Genomic DNA, 23,173 nt, shown 5'->3' on the forward strand with positions numbered 1-23,173 from the left:
ACATTATGTTGAATTTGAATACAAGATCAGCAGGTTCTCTCTGTGCTGACTTACAAATTGCAGCACAGCATTGGCAGAAGTGGGAGACAATGAAAATTTATCCTCCACACTATTAAATATTTAAAAACAACACTGTATGAGGAACCATTCTTGCATCCCAGACAGTGATTTTTCTCTGCCCATTTTCCAACATTCAGTAGACACCTTTCATTAGGTGCCTCCCTATATAACCTGAAATGCTGAGGGCCAGATTCTGCCCTTTAAAGAAGGACAAAGGGAACTTGCTTAGGAAGACAGTATTGGAGTGGTAGCATTTTGGCAGCTGGTTCCACCATGTTGCAACTTGTCATTTGGTGAGGTTAGATGTGCCACTGGGGAAATAAAGGGAGAGCAGGAGAGCATACTTTGCCCAGGCCTTTGCGATAGCAAGGGCAGGTACTGACCCACAGTGCCTAAAAGGAAAATCTGCTGTAGTTATCTACAGTCATGTTGTTAGTTTCTGAAAAATACTACTTTGGTTACTGGAATGTCAGTGTGCATGTGTGTGCATGTTCATATGCTTTCAGTGACTCTGAAAGTGTCAGAAAAGTAGTGCAGCTCACAGTGCCAATTTTTAGCTGCTGCAGTTTAAATCACATCAGTTCATCTCATTCCACCTATGCAGTTTAAATTTATAAAAATAGCTATTGGAGATTCTTAATAAAATTAAAGATGATCAAGAGCTAGTCAAGTAGAACACTACTTGACCCATGAAGATGATTACAGAAATCTTCAGAGTGCCAAAGAGCAGTTAATTTTGACACCTATTATTGAAAGATGAATTCTAGCAATATTATGCTGCCCTGGCAACACAAGACAGCAGAAAAATGGCTATAGAGAATTTCCATTGTATAAAGGAACATGCAGGAAAGGTGTTATGTAGGGGAGTAGAGGCTACATCCTAAAGAATGGAAATCCTTCAGTAGGAGCAGTGAAGGAAAAGTAGTAGTCTCCAGAAAGTCACTTCTTCATACAAGAAATGTAAGTGACTTTTGGTCAAAACCAGAAGTGGTCAGCTTTGTACTGAAGAGTATGTGTTAATATTTTTCCTTACTGCTGGTCAGCAGATGTGATCTGTGATTTCTTGCACAGGTGTGTGAGATAGAAATCAACAAAATGTTATCAGACTTGCCCTTTATTCAGTCAAAATATTGGCTAGATGTTCTGTACTTCATGCTGTTACCTTAAAGGTGGGTTTTTGAATGACACTTTCATCTCACTAATCAGTACCACATCTGTAGTGTGGAAGAGGTTATAAAGGAAGCAAAAACAGCAATGAGGAAAGTTTACATGTGTACCTTCTGATATAGTTCTTGTGACTATATATAAGCCTCTGTAAGGGATTCTTTTTTTTCTGCAGATGTTTTTTAGGTGACTAGCTGTTACTGATGTGAATGAGGCTACATGATGTGAATGAGGCTACATGTTACAGAAATTGGTTTGGGATTTAACATCTAGCTCTGCAGACCAGTTTTGAGAAGACTTGATAGGAAAGAATGAGTGAAAGCAGAACTTTGCACTTTTGACAAGGCATGCACCCCTTTATCCATCCCATCTCTTCCTCTTCATACTTTTTGATCTATAATTCCAAAAAAAGTGGCATTAAAATTCTGGTTTCATCATTTAAAGGCCAGGTATCCTTTGGCAGCTTCAGTAAATGGGAATCTTTGTCACAGCAGCATTGTTGCTCTTCCTGTTAACCTTCTATCTTAAACATAATATCCATTGTCCTTAATGAATTTTTGACCAAGTTGGTGTTAAGTGGTGCAGAGTAGTATTTTTTTTCCCCATCTGTATGTGGAAATGCTGTAGTTTCAAGCCAATACATGACCTTAGAAAGAGGTTGTTAAAAACAGTGAACCAGAAATCTCCAGTAAAGGAGAGTTTAACTTAATCATGTTGAATACCAATTGAATATACTAAAAAATACTGAATGCCAAAACCTTGAAATACCAGATTCTGCAGAGCATATCCACTTGTTTCAGGTCATAGCTGCTTGGTTCTTGCCCTTAGTTAAATTTTGGATCTTCATCTAATTTCTGACATAAGGCTTGTATTCTTTTCTAGGGTGTGAAAGAACAGCAATTGCAAATTGATTTCAGTCAGCTCAGGACATCACCTCATCACATAGTTATTTTCAAATGACATGTACACATAGGGTGTTGATCAATCAATAGCTTATGTATCCCTCAATGTCCACTGCTTGTTTTTAAATTGAATACGTTATCCTTCTGATTATATTTAACAGCAAATTCATATTTGGTGCTAAAAAGAATGGGAGATTCTTTGGATTCTCAGCATCATGGGAGTTGTATAGTATATTGGACAGGAGCTACAGGGGAAAGGAAGCTGTGTGAAATAGGGAAGTCCCACATCTGAACAGGATCTTCTGTGGTTTTTATTCCAATTTTATCCCTAACTCATTGTCTTCACTGTGTATGAAATAGTAGGCATGGTAATGTAATATCAAAATTTCAACTAGGTGAAAATGAAAAATGCACTATAATGCTTCAGGCATTTATGGTTATAAGTATGCTTTGGGATCTACCTATGCCCATAGTTTAATAAACCTCAACTGGGACATATTTCAATAACTGAAACCTCTCAGTATCTTCAAAGATCAACACTCAGTAAAAATAGTCCTGCAAGAGTTCTGTTTCCTTCTTCATTCCCAGATAAAATCCACTACAATTGTCCTAATTTGAGGCACTGAACAGGAAGTATTTAGTCCTGAACAGAGAAACAGGCAGGTATAAATTGCTTTCATCTCCTGATCAGTATGTTGTAGACCAGGGAAATTCCAAGCTTTCCTTAGTTGGAAGCCTTGGAAAGTTCTTAAGCAGATATTTATAATGACATTTTTATCTGTAAAAAAAAAAAGTTATCTTTAAATTTGTAAAAGTGTATTTTTCAGTACTCTTCTCCTTCTCAGGTTAGAGCAGTTGAACTCAAAGCAGAAGGCTGCAAAAAATTAGATACTTATGAAAGTTCTCTGTAAAGTATATGAATTTTATCAAACTATAGAGACCTCATGGTTGTGCAGGAAAAAGGCTTGCTTGGCATGCAGCTGGCTTGCTGACCAAAGGCTCAGACCTTTTCGTACTGTATTGCACCAACATGTGTTTCCTTGTGTAACAGACATCATGCCTCTTCTGCTGGAGTTGGACCCTGAAGCAAAACGAGGTCTAAGAAAAGCTTAGGATATGCACAAATTCCACTGCTGTTCCTGTGCAGTCAGAGAACAGACTATCCTAAAACATCTCTTGTCAGTGGAAAATTAGGTTTTTCTCATACCAGTCAAGTCTACAATGGCTGTTTCTGATATTAACTTTACAAAAAACTTTCTACTGTTTTTATTCTCAATTCTACCTTTGGATGCTGCTTTGACCTTTGATGTAGAAACATTCCACCTCTGCAAATCTGCAACTGTTCCTTTACCAGCATATAGCATGCTGTACCTTACTGAAGTGGAGTAATGTGATTACTGTGAGGGCTCATTTGTCAGATTCCTGGCAGTTTCACCTCCCTAATGTTGGACTTTCTGTGGCTCTTCTTGAAGAAAAAAAAAAAAGAAAGAAAAAAAAAAAACCTCTGTAATCAACACCTGGCTACAATCCTGAACACTGTGCTAATTGGGAGCATAATTGAAAAGGTCAGGAAGTCTCAAGACAGGAACAGAATATGAGATTAAAGCCAAAAATTAGGCTTGGGGGTGCCAGAAGAGTTGGAGGAATAGAGTAGAAAAGCTTACTGCAGTAATTTAACATTCTTCTCAAAGTCCTCCTGCTGAAAATTCACTTCTGACCTCAGTTTGTATACCTAGGGGACTAATTTAGTACAGTCTTTCATGCCACATTAAATAGCTGCTGTGTATAGCACTGAATTTTGCAGGAAAATAAACCTGCTCTTATTGTGACTTTTGGCATATGGCAGTAGCCCTCTTTCCTTTTCTGACAAATCTGCAGTGACTCTGATTTTTGGAGACACTTCTAATGACGTGCCTTTGTTCCACGAAACCACTGAGTTGAAAATTAATATGGCCCCAAGTGGTCATAAACTGTTTCCTCCTATACAACATAGCAACAAAACTGTTTAGCCTATTTTAATGTATAATCATTAGGGCATTGCACTCATGTTCATTTTTGGCCCTGATATTTCTTCCATGCATACTGGAAAGTTTATTCAGTGTTTATATCCTCTGGACACTAGTGCTTGCCTTAGAAAATGCTGAGGAATTTTAGAAGCTACAAATAAGAGGAGCTGGCTACAAGTTATAAGAAACAAGAGTTGGACTATTTGTCTTTTAAAATGTGTTTAACAACCTATAGATTGTGTGAAAACAAACCCCAGAAATTAATGCTTTTATTTCATTGATTTTAATTTGGTCTGTTGTGCCTGAGGACAGTATCTGTTATCAACATTCCAGGTGCCTTACTCCATTACTTCTTGAAAATAGCCCCAATAACTTCTCCTAGTGTTTATTCCTCCCATGCTTTGAACAGAACTTTAAAAAAACCTAAGCCTTGTTTTGCAGCCAGCCATCATGTAAGGTAATGAAAGAAGCAAGAGGCTCCAGGTGCTAATATTACCAGCATCTTCAAAACTATTTTAAAAAATAGGTCCACTGAGTGAATTAAAATCAAAGGCTATAGGCTTTGTGGGTGGATGATCACATAGTATATGGCTCTTTCATAAGAATTTCAGTGCCTTGTTAAGCAGACTGATTTTTCACTTTCTCCTAAATCCACTGCAATCTCTTGGAAGACAGTACAGCTCTTTTAGATCAAAATATGCATTTGATGGAAGGAAAGATATCAGAAGCTTGTTCAGCAGACTTTCAGGCTTCATTCTCTGTATATTGAATGGTCACCAATCAAATAGATGGCTGTAACACTTAGACTGGTTTCAGATGTACAGAAAAACTTTCATTGTCTTTAATGGCACCAGGAGTTTATTCATTGTCTTTCAGAACTTTCCCCTACTACCTCAAATCCTAAGACATAAAATAAATATGTGCATCCCTATTCTAGCACTCCATCAATACCAGACTGACCCTGACAGGTGTAGCCTAGGGAGGAAAGAAAAGCTTTCATAAAGGTTGAAAAGCACAGCCTGAAACCTTCAGGAAATAAAACAACCTGAAAAAAGCATTTAATAAATAGGAAAAAAGTGATATAGTTACCATTTTTAGATGGGAAAAATCCCGTATATTGTTTTTTAAGGCGGTCCTGGCAAACTTGCACTGAAATCTAATTTCAAATGTGGAATCAGCTGCTAATAATAATCCTGTAAGTCAGCCAGCATTGAAATATTAACCAAGGTTTAAAGGCATAAAGGTTAATATCTTTGGCAAGCTGGTTGTTGAGTGGATTTATTGATTTCTAGCTGTTAAGTTATGCTTTTATAAAAGACTTTTCTGTCAGACTTCTCTTCTGTTTTCATGTTGTTTGCAAAGTTCTCTCCTGTCTGAGGCAGTGAGGCTCCAGGGAGAAACAGATGCTTCCCTTGCACAGGGAAATGGTAGCTGTGGTCAGGGACTCAGAACTGTTTTCTGTAGAGATGTTCTGTGTCTTATTCCACAGAGGGAGAGATGAGGCAGAGCCAGTGGAGCAGAGATACGCACTAACATCTGCCATGGGAAGGGAGACGCAAAACCTCACCACTGTAGACCATATGTAGCTCTTTTTCTGCTCTTCTGAGGGGGCTGAAGAACTTTATCCCTCTAGCTTTCTACAGTAAGAGTTCAGAGTAGATGTGAAGGTTTTGTAGTCATATTATGATTAGCTCCATATACATAGAGTACCCTGAAAAATGCAACCATTGTGGGAGATGAAGGGGCAGTAGAGAAAGTTTCAATCAAGCATTCCAGAGTAAATCCTTAAAGGTATATATGCCTATATGATTTCTCATATGAAAATCAACATGACCATCCATATTGTGGTGCAAAAGATTTGACTTGCAGTGCTGCTGCAGCTGTTAACTTTCCTGATGTGTGAGGATGTGCTTCCTTTGATGGCTGAATGCGGTTGGATTTATTCACTGAATGTAATACTCCTAATTTTTTGGATGGAAACCCTAGAGGCCAAATTCTTTAATCCATTTCAATAATACACAAGTATGAATAACTTTGCATAAGGAATGCAAGTTTTACCATACTAGCTTACTAAAGTAGTTTATTTCCATTTGTGAGATGCTGTCTCTGGGGGATGCAGCATAATTTTCAGAGTGGCCTTTCCTAAGCTAATAAGTTGCATAATAGTGTGACCACACTAATATAGTTCTGTCACTGTGTGTATTTATATTTGGACTGCACTGGCATTTACCACCTATCACTTAGTAAAGAGACTTAAATTACAATTTTTTCATGGAAAGCCATGAGGCTATGCCTTGGTTAAAACAACTTTCCATTACTGCATCTTTTAATTATATTTTACTTAAAACTTTTCACTTTGATCCACTATCTCTGCTTGTGACAAAGGCAAAAAGATGAGTATTCTGACTAAAGCTAAGTAATTGAATGATGGAAATGATTCATAACAGACCTGGAGAGATGTACTACTGTAGCTCATACCCTTGTGCTGATGGAAACTTGAATACACTTACAATTATTATGTTAGTGATGCCATATGTGTGTAGTTACACAGCCATGCCTACTAGTGGTGCTAAGCATTCCTATTCTGGCTGGTAGTGTTTCAAAGCAACTTTGCATGAGAGTGACTGCGCAAGGCTGAAGAGAAATCTGGCTGTAACTGCTAGTGATTCTAAGGGGGAAAGTGCACATCCAAGTTTGTTCTAACTGCTCTTTTTCTTCTCCCAGAGACAAGGATCTGGAGCTACAAATGGAAAAGACAAAACATCTGGTGAGAATGGTAAGGATAGATTATATTTCTTGCTGGGGAATATTGATCTAAATTGCTTTCCATTATCAAAATCTTTAATGACAGTTGTCAGACAGCAAGAGCCTTGGCTTGATCTCTTACCTCTTGCATCTGTTTGAAAACCAGGAAGGGCTTCAGTTTATATGTTCAAACCATATATTAGGTAGAGACCTTGATTCTGAGCTCATGTGAAGGTAAACAGAAGGATTCCACAGAAGTCAATGCAGGTGCAAATGAGACTAGAACAAGACATAATGTTTGAAATGTGTGAGAAAAGGACATATGACTTAAATATTTTGAGGTAGATCATGTATAGTTACTATGTGAATGGGGAAGGTGAATAAAGGTAAACTAATTACAAAGATGTTGCTCATAAACATGGTCTCTATGGCCTGATCTATCCTGCCTAATTTCAGGCCCCTGAGATACCAAAGTTAGGAGCCATTTGCATAGAATTTGTTCAAGAGTTGGTAGAGATAGTGACTTAGATTTCAGGCAGGCTGATCCCTTCCTTTCCCCCACTGAATAAACAGATGGTGGTTGCAAAAAGAGGACTCCTGGGAAACATTTGTGAAACACGTAATATGACCTGCTGCCTTTTTTCCAGAAGAAACAAGGAACATGGCCTATGTCCCAGGATACCTGCTCCTTTTTATTGCAAGACAAAGGCAGGAAGCGTGGTTGATGCTGTCACTCTAGTGTCATTCATTTTCTCTGACAGAGTACAAATGTTTCTGGTTTGGGAGCAGCTTCCAAGGAAAGATCCTGTGGCAAACAGGCTTCTAGCTTTGGCACTCCATATAGGTGGGGTGAATCAGGACTCATGCTCCAGTGTTTTAAAGAGTGAGTCATTGTTCTTTTCAATCCTGTCAGGGAGTATGGACTCTAACAGAGTGGCAGGACGAAACTCATTTCTGCCCCTTGAATGGCATAAACCAATTACAGTTGGAAAATATTGATTCCACCCTCCCCAGGAAAGAAGCCAAACTGAATTTTTCAGCTACAAAATTGTGATTGTCCCTGAATCTCATTTGCCTCCTATAGGACGCAAAAACACTTTAATCAAACTTGGATCATTTATGTGTAAAATGCCATTACCATGGGAAACAATTTTCAAAGGAAAACATCTTGATCAGCTTTAACTATAGACCCAGCTGAATGAGGCAGCATCAGTTTGCAGACATTCATAAACAAGACAATGATTGAACTATGCAAATATACTGTTCTAATCAAAATTTGTTCTTGTAGTCCATCTTGTCTAGTGAAATGCAGGAAAAAATGTAAGCCTTTTCTCTGAAAAGTCCAGAGCTAGCTTTTTCAGAGATCAGATATTTGAACAGTTGTTTTGGATATACATTTTGGCCTTTGTTGGTCTGAGCAGAATCTTTGGGCCCTCTAAGGCAATGCATCCTAAGACATTAAGACACATCTTTGTTTAGTTTCTCTGTTAGAGAGATGACTTTCCCATTGGAGCTGTTTGCATAATGTTACAGTAAATGAAATCAGTAGATGATGTTCCCAATATCATAAAACACAGGGCAGAAAAAAGAAATATTTTGGCTTGTTATAGGGTCTTGAATTAGTGGGAACAAATGTATGCTGACAGCAAAGCCATTTGCATCCTCAAGTCAACGAAGGAAAGCAAGCAAAATTATGCCACCCATTCTTTGGACAGCCAGAAAGCATTTTTTTTCCTCTTTACTGTTTGAGCACATTATGAACTGAGCTCATTTACCTTGAATCTCATCACAAAGAAAATTGTATTGTTCTCAAGTTCAGTTTAGACTTACTGATCCTGCAGCCTTTAGAGACAAATTGTTTTTTCTCAAAGGGAATTCTGACTGAGAAAGGGCTGCATCATTAATTCAAAAATCTATGTAATTCTGGTTGGTTGTGGTGGACTTCTATCTATATTATAAACAGAGGGATACCATTTATTGTAGACAAACTGGTATCAATTATAGGTGTCAGTCAGAACTTTCAACCTGAGATTGAATTCTAAATGAAAGATGCAGAAAACATAGCTCTTATTAGCTGTGTTTAGTTAGAATTCAAGCAAAAAAAGTGATTTATTCCTCTGGAAAGTGGGGTGTGCTATAAACTTGCATACACACGTAGTTTAGATCCTCCATGACATGTTTTTGGCAAGAAGTTTCCATTATGTCCATGTCTTAAATTTTCAATTGTGGCTGTTACTATCAGCAAACTCTAATGTTTATGTCCCTGTCAAATTGAAGCGTTTTCCTCCCCTTTCAGGAGAGGGAAACCTGAACCAAAAACACTTTCATTTTAGTATGGAAAAGGAGTTGCGCTATAAAAACAGTTTGCAGAGGGAAGCTTTGTCACAAGGTCACTGCCCTTGTTCTTGGTCATAAAATCAGGAAGAGCTGCTGAAAATTAACCTTAACAATTGAAATAAAGATGCTCAGTTGTTTTCAAGATTTTTGATTTGCACAGTGGAGACACTGTGTGAAGTGTTGTTCATGTATTGTTTGTGGAAAAGGAATTTTAGGCCCACCTCTAAGCTGGCTAAAAAATGGAAAAAATTGACCATGACAATCAGCCTTCTCCCTCTTTCAAGATATGTATGACATTGCTGTCACTGTAAAGCATTCAGAGGAATTCAGTCTGAAGACTTCTATAGTAGTGGTAGACGTTTATGAAGGCATTTTCTTTCTTGCCCTTCATTAACGAGCAACATATCCTTGGTCTTGTTTAGCTGTTACCACCACAGCAGTGGCCTCTTAGTCTCACTTCTAATGAAGGATTTTATTACACAGGTGTGTGGACAGCCTCAAGTTCTACTGAACTGGCACTGCCTTGTCCCAGTGCTTTGCTCATTGGTTCAAGGACATGAGCAATGGGAGAGAGCTTCAGAAAAGCCTGTCTTGCACTAGGCACAAGATACAACTTGAGATAATGTATGTGCAGCAGTGATAAGCCAGAATATGAGAGCTTGTGATGATGAGAGGGAAAAAAAAATCCCATATACACTATACTGGTTATCATGTAGATGAATGGACTGTAACTACATGGGACCATTATTCATCAACAGATATCTTCTGTCAACTGCCTTCTTGAATACTCTTTCAGACTGCTAGGTGGGAGAGTGTGGGGGAGAAAGCTCCCTCTATTCTTTCAGGCCACTGGGCATTAGCAGACAGGATTCTCTTTCAGAATACTTCATATAATATGCACCAGTGTATCTTGTTTTTGTGCCGGAACAAGCCCAGTAGTTCTTGAAGCTGTAATGTTATACTGAATATCACCCAGGTCACTCACTCACACTGAAGTTAACAGCAAAGGTCTCAATGACCTCTCTGGATGCTGGTCAAGGCCCAAATGACATTTCTCTATCTTGACCTTTCAAACAAGGTATAGCTTGTCCTTTTAGAGGTTATGATCAAACCAGATGATGATTTAAGTCTTCCTAAGGAAGAGGGACTATTGCATAACAGTGTGCTATGATGATACAGCTGTTGCCTGATGAAAAGGCTACTGAAGTTGATATAAAAGCTCCTAACTGCATAAGTGGGCACAGTGTATTGCCAAGTAAACTTTCCATCCAATATGTACTGTATTGCTGTCAGGGAAGTCTGTGCAATTTCATTCTCTTGTCAGAGTAGGAGAAACATAGATTAGTTTTCCTGGGAGAAAACTAGTCAAAGGACTATTAAAGAAACCACTATAGTAGATTGTAATTAGCAGTAATGCTATCCCTAGAGAAGCACCTGCATAAAAACAACTTGTAGCTATGTAACTGTAGCTGTCACAGACCTCAGTGGGTCTTGAAGGACCTCAGTCTATCTGAAAAACAAGTCAGTTTCTTAGTTGTCCCATTATGGACATAACTTGTAAACTTGCACTGGAAGTGGCTGCCCCAAAGCATCATTTTTTCTGTTAAGAGTCCTGTGCTTCTTGAAAAATCAGCAAGTTTTCATTTCTCACAGTTCCTTGCAACAGATGTGGCCCCCCAATCTGGGGAACCAATGGCCCAAAGAAGAAAATAAGTGAGGATAAGCTGATAGCATCACCAAGAAAACAATCTAATGTAATTTGCTTGTGTTGTGATCCACTGCGTATCAGCCATATTAAGCGTGTTTATGCTGGTTTAAAGTAATGCACTGGCAATGGGGAAATACAAATCAAGTCTTGTCTCAGCCAGAAAGAAACTTGGGAAGCCTACCAAAGACCTGAGAGAGGGAGATGCATTTAAATGGGAGCATTGCAGGAGAAGCTGGTAAAGGTATTGTTTCATACTGTCCTTCCAGTTGTCTCCTCCAGCAAAATTGTAATCCATCTCTACTATAACATAATGCTCTTCTCTGTGGTAGAAAATCCAAAGGGAACACAGCAATACTATCTCCACATCCCTCCCACTTGATATGAATCTGACTTGGTCACATGGAGTCAGCATGGGATAAGAAGGTATTATTTCCTTTCTGCTCACCTGTTTTTATTAATCTGGCCCATCATGTTTGTAAATGCACTCTATGCAAAAACAGGAGCCAAAGAAGTGCTACTTATTTTCTATGAGCATACCCTTCCTATTCTTACTATTTTGGCAATGTCACAAAATTTCTTCATAGATTAACACTTGTCACTTATTCTGTTTCATATTGTCCTCCATTTTTCCTGAGTAATTTAAAAGCTGGTATCATACAACTAGCTCTTTACAACCTAGCACATCTTACAGGGAAAATTGCATCAGAACCAATTATTTCTGTCTTCAAATTTAGAAGCATCCTTTTTCCTATTAATAGATCTCACACTTTCTTCTGAAAGTACATAAGGTATATGATTATTAGTTGATGTGTTTGTGAATCATTCTCTCAAAATATCAGATTTACCATTCAGTGTTATGAATATTTGCAAAATGTGTTTTCCTATGATGAATACTGTAAGTTTCTGGGTCTACATGAAATTAAAATGAATGGTTTTGCATAAACTTGCATGGCATGGTAGAGTAGGCCCACCTGGTAAAGACAAAATGGTCAATTATACTTAAAAAGGGGAGTCATTCCTTTCAGTTTCTACTCCCTACTCTTGCATGTTTGTGCTATAGCTAAATGAGCTCTGCTTTGGGATGGTCAGGAAAGTATAAATGAATAAATGCTCTGGATTTCTCTTCTGCATGGGATATACCATGGGACAGCTTTGCCTGAGAATGTGCTTTATGAACTCTACTGTTTATCTTCATCTAAAATAGAGTAGTTTGAACTGGCTTAAATCTGAATGCTTCTAGAAAACATTTATAGTAAATGTAAAGATATTGCTGTGCTGTATTCATCATGTATGTTAGAACAGTGACTTCTTCAGTAAGGCTTCCTGGTAGAGGTGTACACATCTTGTGGTGTAGTCAACAGTCCATTTACCTACTTCATCTACTTAATCTGAGAAACTCTGCACTCTGTGCATGCTGCACTCAGAATAAAAACCTTTCTAGGTCTAACAGACTGAATAATCATCTTCAGTTATTTATGCAGCATGCTTAGCTCAATAGAGCTTTAATTCCTGGCTAGTGCCCAGGATCATTATTGTAGTATGCTTTAGTACAAATATTTGTGGTAAGAACTCAAAATTAATTTTCCACTAAGATTCTCCAATGACCATGTAAAAATGTACTGTTTTGGGGAACAGCCCTACAAATAAACTTATTTGTGGAAAAAGATTTCAAAAAGAAAGGGAGCACACAGGCTAATTTGTATAAATATTCAAATGAGCTCATGGAACATTTTGCTGTATCTGTCTAGGTCTATAGGTCACGTTCTTTAATCGCAGGGGAGTACAGTGACTGAGCTGTAGCATTGCAATGCTTTGTGCATCTTGTCTTTCCCACAAAACACTGTGGCAAAGATGAAAGAGGTCTTGCAAGCAATTGCTGAATCAATGTGTTAAGCAATCTGGAAGGGTATTTTTTTATCAGTGGCATTTCACTCACACAGCACCAATTAGAAATTAGTAAAGGTGACTTTGCATGAAACTAATTAACACCAGGATTTCCTGCATATTAGGTTGAGTGTTGGGAGCAAGTGACCTTGTCCTCTTGACTCTTTTCACTATGGTGTTCTGATAATATTTGCTTGCCCCTTGGAAGTGGTGCTTTGCAGCATATGATTTCCCAGTCAATTACCCAGTCTCTCTCCCATGTCATCTTATGCATCTTTACAGCCAAATTTTGTCCTATCTCATACAACCCCTCTGGTACCAGTGGGGATTTAGGAAGTATGAGACAAGAATTAATTGTTGTATGCCTCTTAAAATAGGAAGTCTGTCTCAACAACATTCTTAGATGTACATGCAACCATCCAATAATGTAACACCTTCACAAAGTCTGAATACAGAAGTGTTTGAACTCAGCATAGTTATTTATGTTGTATTCGGTCATGTATGGATTGCTCAGGCTTGGACAAAGGTGTAAAAATCCTGGGTGAGCTCAACACCATGGTCTGTAGCTCAGACTGTTTCAGACCAGAATAGGGAGAAAAATTCGAAGCAAACAGTTCTAGACTAATCCTGTTGCAAGGCATAGCTGTGCATGGGAGTTGGGGGGGAAAACAGGCAGCCTTATCTGCTGAGGCTTAGACACTTTTTGGGGGACTGCCACACTTAGTTTACCCAGAACCTGACCAAAAATATTTCAGGTCCTCTCCTGAACTACCTCTTCCCTTCCCTGAACTGGTCAGTGTATTAAGGAATCCAGTCATCTCAGGCAGCCAACAGCTTGGCTAAAGACAGATTTAGCCTTTAATAACAAGGTGCTCAGATTGTTCACACGCTTTCCCTGGAGAGGATGCTGAAAGGAAGAGAGGGGAATTATGCATGAACTTCATTTCCTCTCCTAGGTGAATTTCCATTTCCTGAGGCCAGGGATGTGTGTAAGTTCTCTCCAGAGGAATGCTGTGTGCTTATTTATTTAGGGCAGTAATAACAATCAAGGATTGCAAAAAAATTTTCATATCAACAACTTTTGATGTTTATCTAGCAACAAAAACTTTCAAAAACAATTTTTTATGCTTGCTTGAGATCAAATAGACACATTCTGCACTGCAACTTCACATATCCCCACACATGACTCTGTGCACACTGGCCATCTGGTTTCCTGGAGAGGATTGTCTGATGGAGTTGAAAATAATGAATATACTTAATCTAAACTTAAATAATGCTTGTGATAGAAAAATAACCCAGTATCTATCTCTTCTGCTATCTGACATGTCCAGTTTGGTACAGTGTATTATTGCTGCATTTCATCTGGTAATGAGAAGAACTTCCATTTTTGAATGTTTGAGTAGAAGCATTTCAACAAGCATCATATTAAAAGTTTCATCAATTAGCAGAGCCAGCAGTATGCCTAGTCTGGCCAGTGTCCTGTCTGTGGACTTCTCTGCAAGTTTTCCACTTTGGGCATCATTAATAACTACTGTTGTGATTCTACCAAATAAGTCCATCTCTTGTTGCAAAGAATATACCATTATACATATAAAGGATGTTTGTGTGTTGATGCATAATGTTAATTATGTAGCTTTTTCTGGCACAGTATTTTGAGGGGTTTCCCCCCTAAAAGAACTGCACTGGAGAACAAAAGAATGGTTTCCTGTCTGATGAAATATTACCAGGAAATAAAATTAAATGTGGAAGTGCTGGGGGGGGAACAACACAACCATATAGGAACTATTTCAGTTTTTTTAACTTTCTTTTAAAGAACTTAAAAAATGACAATTTCAAAATGTTTCTACCATTTTTTTTCCTTAGAGGCCCCCTGAATCCTCAGCAAGCTGGCACCTTTGATATGGAAAAACCCTCACACTTAACACTCCTGCTACAAATCTCTCTCTCTAGGTACTTATATGGTGCTCACCACCATAGTAACTGAGTGTCTTCCAAGTATTTGAAAATAGAGTTAAAAATAACAATTTCTGCCATAGTCTCTTCCTTTCCAACTTGCTGCAAGAACAACTTGATTAATTTATGGGAACTTTGTTGCATGGACAGTGCCTGCATAGAACTTGAGAGTTGTTTGTGTGCCTGCTTACATGTGATGATTACAAGCCCAGTGCATCCAAAAATTCAGCTGCATTTCTGAAAACGCGGAAGAGAAGTGAACATGTATATATAGATATGTATGGTCACTAATATGGTCCGCTCCTTTGCACAACATTTGCAGTGGGTGATAATCAGCAGAGCTGCAGCAATCCTGCAGCACTGAGATGAGAGGCAGCCCAAGGAAATCATCCTGAACTATGCTCACTTGTAATTTAGTTTCAGTAGTAATGCAGGATCATGGCCCTGATGTGTTAGGTGGCATATGTACCTCAGAAAAGCTTACAATGCTGGCAGACAAACCAAGCTCACTGAGGACATGGAAGAGCAGTGAAATTGCCTGAATGAATGGCACTTGGCAGTAAAGCTAAACTTTGAAGTCATTTAAGTCCCAGGTCCAAGCTTCTTCAAGATGCAACATGAGGGTGTTGACGTGTTCCTTTCTCCTTGAGTTTTTGGATGTTAGAGCAAGCTTTGCCATTGCCTTCTTATACTCTGGGTTTGGCCTTTATGGCTCCTGATTTCCTTCCTTAGCTGATTGCCACCACTTCCCTATTTGGTGAGATTTTTGCCTCAGTTCCTTTGTCCTTACATTGACAGTGTGACTTGGGCCCAGCTTCCCCTGGTTTTTAGGAATCTGGCACTTAGGAGGTGCCTAGTTTTTCTGACATCTCAGGGGGGTGCTTGGGCACCTGTAAGGTGCTAGGAGCCCTAATGCTTTCCAAGAAGCTGGTCTGTAAAGAAAGAAAGCCAGTTGTAAATTGGGAAAAAAATGATGATAAAGCTTTGGTGAGACAGATGATTTTTGCTTTTTAGATGACTCATAAGTGTGCTGGAGTTCCTGTCAAGTGTTAATGAGGAAGGGCACAACTGAAATTGTGCTGTTGACAAGTGCCATATTTCTTTTGGAAATCAGTCTGTAATTAACCATGTGCTGCTTGACTGTGCACCATGGAGAATGGTGCCATTCCTCCATTCCATGGAGAATGAAACCTCTTTTCTGTGACTGGCACATACCTGACACATGCTGGCCTACTTCCACAAATGTGCACTTGTTTGAAACCATGCTATCATCAATACTCTGAGTAGGGGAACTTGTAATTTTGCTTTGCTGTTGATAGGAACCCATATTAATCCCTAGATGACCTCAGTAATGCCAATAATGTTGCCTCTGAAAGCAAACTTTCCTGCCATCATTAACAATGGTTTGGAGGCAGTACTAAGACTAGAGCCAATGGCATATGTAAACCAGCATACTTCCAGTGAAAGTCCATGGAAGTGGACGTGCACCAGTTAAAGACCTGCCTCTCTGTGTTCCCATACTCTACCAGTAGATGTTTAAAAGGCTACAAGAGGTGACTGTAGCTCAGCAACGTATTTTCAAATTTAGTGGAAGTGAAAAATGGAGGAGTAACACAATCAATGCACAATACTGGATACCAGGATTTTCTGTTGCAGAAACACTGCTTTTCTTTTTGACTGCCTTACTTCATGTGATAAGCTTTTGCTTTGTTCTGTTCTTTTTTTCCAGCAGACTTAGTTTTGTAAATGAAAATGCTTTTCTACTTATGAGTTCCTTGCTTGTTAGTAGTTTGATAACCTATTAATCATTTTCTACTGAAGGTTTTTAAGATTTTAATTTATAGCACACAGCTGGCTTAATACACTTAGCTTGATGCTTGAAAATTAGCTTGTAATTTGGTATTATCAGGCTCCCCAGAGCAAGCAGGCACCAGAATTTAGAATAGCAGGGGTGTTACAAACATGATTAAAGTTTGGTCCTTAGCTGAGCTAGTGACCAAAACAAAGAGTAGTTAAAACTTCAAAAAGAAATTAGACACTAGAACGGGAACCAGTGCAACACCTCGCTTTCAGTGCCCAGCTTTCAGAATGGAATTCAGGACCTTATATAAAGTGCCTGGGTTTCCTGCACAATGCAAGAGAAAGGTGTCTCAGTAGGGCACTTCAACCCATGTACATCTTGGGTTCTTATGGTGAACAGGAGCCATTAGGATTTATAGTGGTAAACTCCATCTCTGAGGTTAGGGGTGAAATTCCCCTTACCTGGTTGTATGCATCAGTATCTGTGCAAGAGACCTAAAGCTCCATTTATTGTCAGTAGAGAGAAATAGGTTCTTTTGTGATATGATACTTACTGGAGTGAGCTTCACTGGAGAGCTCGGTGTTTCTGCAACCTAATCTTAGGCTATAAATAGGTTGCAGATATAAAATGGCTTCTAATTTGCTGAACATAAGACTGAGGAATTTGTGGGCATTTGCTTTGGTCAAGCGCGCTTGGTATTAGTTCTTTTTTTTTTTCCCAGTCTACATTACATTGGGAATAGGAAGAACTGAGAAAAATACATATTTTCCAAGGAGGAATTTTCAAGAAAAGAAGAAACTTGAATATGACCAGATATGGAAAAGGCATTCTAAGGGTCACGGTTGAAAATAGGGCAGGGTGCTCTGGGAGGTCCTAGGAGATATTGTGGGTAGTCCAGAGTCTGGAACTCAGCTCTCAGCATATCTTGGGTCTCACATTAACATTATTTAATGGTGGGTTGATGTATGAGTAGTCTAGCTGTATTTTGAGTATCTCATCTTTCATTCTAATTTATACCTAACCCTCTGAGACTGTTGGTTGACTCTAGCTATGGAAAGCATTAACTATCTTAGGTGTCAGTGAAACACTGGTACTCTACAGTGACCAATTTACCAGCTCCTCTAAAAGCTGCCAATAAAGAATGGACATGTACAAATGTATTCATTAGTACAAACTAATTAAAATTTAGCTAATTGCCAGAAAAACAATGCACTATTATAGGATTTTGGAATTCATTACATGTCTGTACTCATTCAAAAGAAACTATCCTGGCTCTTTGGTTTCTAATCTAAGTTACAGATCTCATACCGATAGCCAGACAGAGCTAAGAATTAGCCTTTTGGATTTCTAATCACCTTTGTATTCTAAATCATTTCTACTTTTGTCGGTATCTCAGCAGCAGTCATCTCTGAGAATGTGTTGGAGAAAATGTCTCTCTTTCAGACACAAAATATAGGCTAGAGCCCCTCACCTGAACATCTTTAGTTTTACTGTACGTTAATAGTGCATTAACTTCTGATGAACATTTGACTTCTGTAGTTTGAGGCTTAGGCTAGCTTTGATCACTCATTTGCTTTATGGTGCTAGTTTTTAAGGGATTGTTCTGTTAATTGTGCTTGCTTTATATAGGCACTGTTTTTTCCAGCTAAGCAACACTACACGCTCATATGTAAATCATTTTCACTAATAATTTTATATTTCAGTGTTCATAAAGCAGTTTCATTCCCATTAAAACTGGCAGTACCTTGCATAGTATTTTTCTGACTTCAGCAATTTAATTATTTTAAACAATTACTTCAGGCCAAAAGTTGCTGAGGTGTGAAGAAGACATTAGTTCATTCCTCCCACCCCCCCTCATTCTTTCATCCACGCACTTCAGCTTATGGACTGTGGCTAAAATGAGGCACGCACTGCTTCTGCTCAATTGTGCTACTCCCATAGGGAGGGAGACAAAGTGGAAAGGAAAGGTCACTCACATTTATTGCAATTACACCAAAACCTCACCCTATTTCCATCAGGGCAATGTTTACGTTGAATATGGCACCCATCACTGCCATATCTGCATAGCATCACTGCAGGCGGCACTGGGTATGTCTTAGATTAAAATAAAGGCTTTGAGACAGGCTCTGAAATTGATATTTACCATTAAGCTCAGGCAAAGAGACATGAGCCTTCTTAAGGCCTTGGGGCTGAGGTCCCAGTAGACACTTCAGAGAATTTGTGACCGTGATCTGCGCAGGAAATAAGAATTAGTTACGTAGAAAATTCAGGGCTGGATTCTCTGCTCTGTTGCACACGTGGCACAGCTAAGCAGCAGTGTAAGAGGGGTGAGATTAATACAACTTGAAGATAGATTTAGTATTCTGGCCTTAGACTGATTTTGCTGAGCGAATACTCAGTATGGTGTACAGTATCAGCTGTGAAAACTTTGAGATAAGGTGTTGGTGCTGATGTATACATGTAGTATACAGAGCTCCTGTTAACTTTCTGCTCCATTTTGGAATATGTTGGGGTTGCGCAACACTACTCTGTGTCCTGGTTTATACAGATGGATGTTTATACAGCCCAGAGGAGAACCAGATCTCCTGCCTTTCCCTTCACCTCAGATGACCAAGGGCCAGAACACGAACAGGGAGGAAGTCTAGACACAGCCTGAGGTAGCTGGATTCAAGGCCATTTGGTGTCCTGAAGCAGCTAGCTCTTTGCCTAGCACCCAGCAGCCTAATTACTAGCAGACAGTGCAAAGCACAGGTGTATTATGATCTCATCTAATGATTTTGTTCATAAAGCAAACAGCTGTATTTTTCACTAGCAAAAATTTCTGGGTGACCTTCACAACAAATCTATTGGTTACTAAAGCTTGCATATCTCTTGCGAGGTCTGCCTCCGGGAGGCAAAGACATATTCTGCTACCCAGGAGAAGCTGGGAAAAAGCATTCCTGGCTTCTGTTATCAAAGAAGCTGGGAAGACAGATAGAGGATGTGGTTTCAGACTCCTTTACTAATGGGTGACAGCTGCTATTGGTGGAGGGCACAGACCCAGGCTTTGCCAAAGAGTCATGAGCATCATTCTGTCAATCAGCACCAGTTTGTCTTATCTCAGACAAACTTAAGCCCTTGGCTTAAGTTCCTTTCTCTGTTGAATTCAAGTGAAAGAAATAGCTTTGTTAGACTCCAGTGCAAAGAAATCTGGAGATTGAGGCTCTATTAACAATACTACATACGCTCAGCACGCAGGCAGACAAGCCTCTGTCATATGCACAGTGGGACTAGACTGTTCATGATGTAGAGCTGTTCTGATGGATCTAGTCTGCATTGACTATGGGGCCTCTTTCAAGCTGTGGCTCATACCCTATGCCAGAGAAAAGCAACACAATCATTATTTATGTATTTACGGTTTTTGAATGAGGCACCGCATACATAAAAAGCAAGAGACTGTGTCATAAGATGGAGTCCTTTGGGTCTCTCAGCTAAGAGCCATCATCATTATGGAAAAACCTCAAAGAGAAACTCTAATTTTTGGCTGTTCTCTCTGTTCCTCCCATGCCACAGGCAGACCTTCTGAGCAATGCAATCTGGAGGCTATTCTCAGATGCAGCAGAATTAGTGTAGATCTTTGGTCTTTATTCATCCCTTTAAGAAGATTATTGCTGCTAACATTAACACTTTCTGTATTACATAGCAGACTGGTTGTGGTCCAGAGTGATTTGAAATAAGAACACTTATTTTCTTCCTTTTATTTGTTCTTTTTCTTTTTGCAGTAGAAGATGCTGTATGTAAAAATCAGTGAAGACAGCCATATCAAGGGATGATACTATGTTACTAGTGCTTCTTTGTAGTTTCTCCCCTATTTCTCTGTTTGTGTGAGCTTGTAACTCCCAATCCATTCGGTTCTAAGTTTTGGGTTTTAATAAACCTAGATGTAAACTCATCCACAACTGCCCTGATTTTTGGAATGGGCACTATGCAAGATCGCTAAGAAGTGATTGTTTTCCTCTCCAAAGTATAAATAGATCCAAATTTATTTAAAATTTGGCATGGAAAGGTTTTATAGCTACAATAAACCTGACCTTGGTTTCAGGCTTCACAAAACTCTTAGAAGATCATAGTAACTGTCTAAGCTTGTAAGTAGTGTTCTCCAGGATAGTATAGTACTATAAAGCATATTTAGGGGGAATTCTTTTAGTTGAACTTACAGAGTGGAAACTAGCATCCAATTTAGCCTGAGCTGAGATACAGAGCAGCTGCTTCTATTCAGCTGTGTATTTGTGAGCTTTCTGGCCAAGCAGCAAGAGGCTGAGAGCACAGCTTCCATTTTTGTTCATCACAACTTAACATTTCGGTGTAATTGCTGAGTTAGTGAGTGATTCAGTCTAGAGTTGCCAGCATCCTCTTCCAGTGTCAGGGATACCTTTTGTTGTTTTAAGCGATGCTGCCTGGATGTGATAAAACAGTTGATAAGCTTGACCAAGCATACCAGAAAAAAACAACCAAAAAAACCAAAAAACAGCATAGAATTTCAGTTCAGGTAGTTCAAGAAAGGATCTGTTGGTTTTTTATTTTTTTACAGTGGCTTGCTTCAGGAGAAAGTCAGATGTATTTGGTAAAAAAAATATAATTGTTCTGGTTATTGCCAGTTGGAAGAGGTTGCGTATGTTGAGGTAGGCAACAGAAAACAGAGGATCAGATCCTCAACTGGTGCAAACTGCCATAGCTCTGCTAGCTTTAGTGGTGTCTGCTGATTTACACAAGGACTTAGAGGTTTTCACTGTACTGAAGGTTTTTACTTGGATAAGTCGACAGTTTTCCACCAGTGAGATCCCTTATTCTCACAAGCAACAAGTGAATGTGCCCATGGGAATAGGATGAAGCATGCAATGAAGTGGGATGCTCTGGGATGATGCCAAGCTACTGGTCCTCTGTGCTAGGCAGGTCAGACTGCTGTGATAGCTCAAGTTAGTTATTGCTTGCTTTCTTCACTTGTCTGTAAAAGCTGAAGTTTTCCTTTTGTCTTTTCAACAGCCAGCTTCTTTTCTGGCTTGCTTTCTTACTGGCTCCCTCATGCTGTGTTTCTGTTTTGTTCCTCATTCTTTCTCCTTCTCTAGAGAATTTCCTGTCTCCTCAGCTCAGCTAGGTCAAGTGCCTCTTCTCTCTCAGACTGTCCAATTTTCCCAAGCTAAGTTCCTGTCTGTGTCTTTATAAAGAATATACATTCACCAAAAGAGAGTTACTGACTAATGCTCTAATTTGGAGTCATGGTTGACTCTCACCTCAAGTCTCTCATTTCTCTGCAGTCTCACAAAGCACTTATTGTTACCCAGACAGCAGCATTACCCTAAATTTAGAAAAGGCCCAGGTAAGGGAGCAACAAAGAAATATTTGGAAGAGTGCCTCATTTAAGAAAGAGACAAAGCACTCTTTACAATAGTAAGACTGGAAAAAGGAAGTCTTTCAAGTTGTTCTTTCTGTTCTTCCTTGTCAGCTTGGGAAGGAGGGAGGAAGTAAACATTGGGTTTCTGGAGGGAAAGAGAAGAATAAGATATTAAATTTGTTCTGTTTACATTCAGGTCTAAGATTTGAGCAGTGCAGAGAACAAGACAGGTTTTATTTAGTGCAACTGGGGCTAGTTCTGGCATGTGCTGTATACTGTGCATTCTGCACATGCCAACACTTCAGGTGTCAGCTAGTGATTTATCTCCTAACTTAAATCCTGTATTACACTAGCCCCACTTGTGTTTTTCTGTGCAGAGGAAAGGCATGAAATTGCTAGTCTTTCTTCTAGGTGCTGACCTTGTAAGCTCATGGGGCTTGTAATCCTCAGAAATAGGGGAAGGAAAAGTGAGTCTATATAGATTAGAAAAATGTAGGCTGGAGTAATGACCAGAGATGGGTCAACCATGTGTGTCAGCTAAGGTGTTGTTGCTGATCAGCTTTATTGACAATCTGCCACATCTATAAATCTAAGCAGAACTTAAAAACTATCTGTCAAAGCTTAAATTCACACAGAAGCAAGTGTTTTCTAGAAAAGTTTTAAATGAGCAGCAGAGGTAAGCGCTAGAGAAATTCTCAAACACAGAATGTATAGGGGAGACCTAGATTAATTTTTGTCTCCTGTGTTATCATTTTAAGTGACTAAAACCATTGTATGTTTTTTTCTGAGGTTAAAACTTTGAGAAATCATTTACAACTCTCAAAACCCCAGCACAAGAATACTCACATTCCCTTTTTGACTCCTTTTAAGGATTTTCCAGCTATTCAGAATTATCTTTATTTCATTTAGTTTATGTTCTTCTATTCATATTATACACATTTATTTTGTTTGTTATAGTCTGGACTGGTGGCAAGGCTGATTAACAGAGCTGCTGAACTCTGCTGGTTAAAAGCTCCCATTTCAGTTTTGTAAAGGCTTGCCAAAATCCAATTGCTTAGACTGAAATTTGTCATATTGATTGCTTGCCTCAAGCAGAATTATTTTAGAAGGGTTCAGCAAAGTCATTCCAGCTATTTTCAAAAATGAGACTTGAATAAAAGGGTAGAATGTCTAGCAATTAGAAACAGTTTCTGGTGGCCTTTTTTGGGGGGGCTGTTTTGAGCCCTTGTCTTTTTGAACAGA

At 39.0% G+C, this 23,173-nt stretch overlaps 1 protein-coding gene across 1 annotated transcript in view; it reads left to right on the forward strand.

Moving 5' to 3' along the window:
• Positions 1-23,173, forward strand: part of PCP4 (Purkinje cell protein 4) — a 54,623-nt gene that overhangs the window by 15,047 nt on the left and 16,403 nt on the right. Inside the window, exon 3 of the mRNA XM_064505497.1 lies at positions 6,857-6,908. Within this exon, the coding sequence (XP_064361567.1) occupies positions 6,857-6,908 (52 nt within the window). The remainder of the gene's footprint in view (positions 1-6,856; positions 6,909-23,173) is intronic.

Source organism: Dromaius novaehollandiae, chromosome 1 (assembly GCF_036370855.1).
Source record: "Dromaius novaehollandiae isolate bDroNov1 chromosome 1, bDroNov1.hap1, whole genome shotgun sequence".
In the NCBI taxonomy this organism is placed as follows: Eukaryota; Metazoa; Chordata; class Aves; order Casuariiformes; family Dromaiidae; genus Dromaius; species Dromaius novaehollandiae.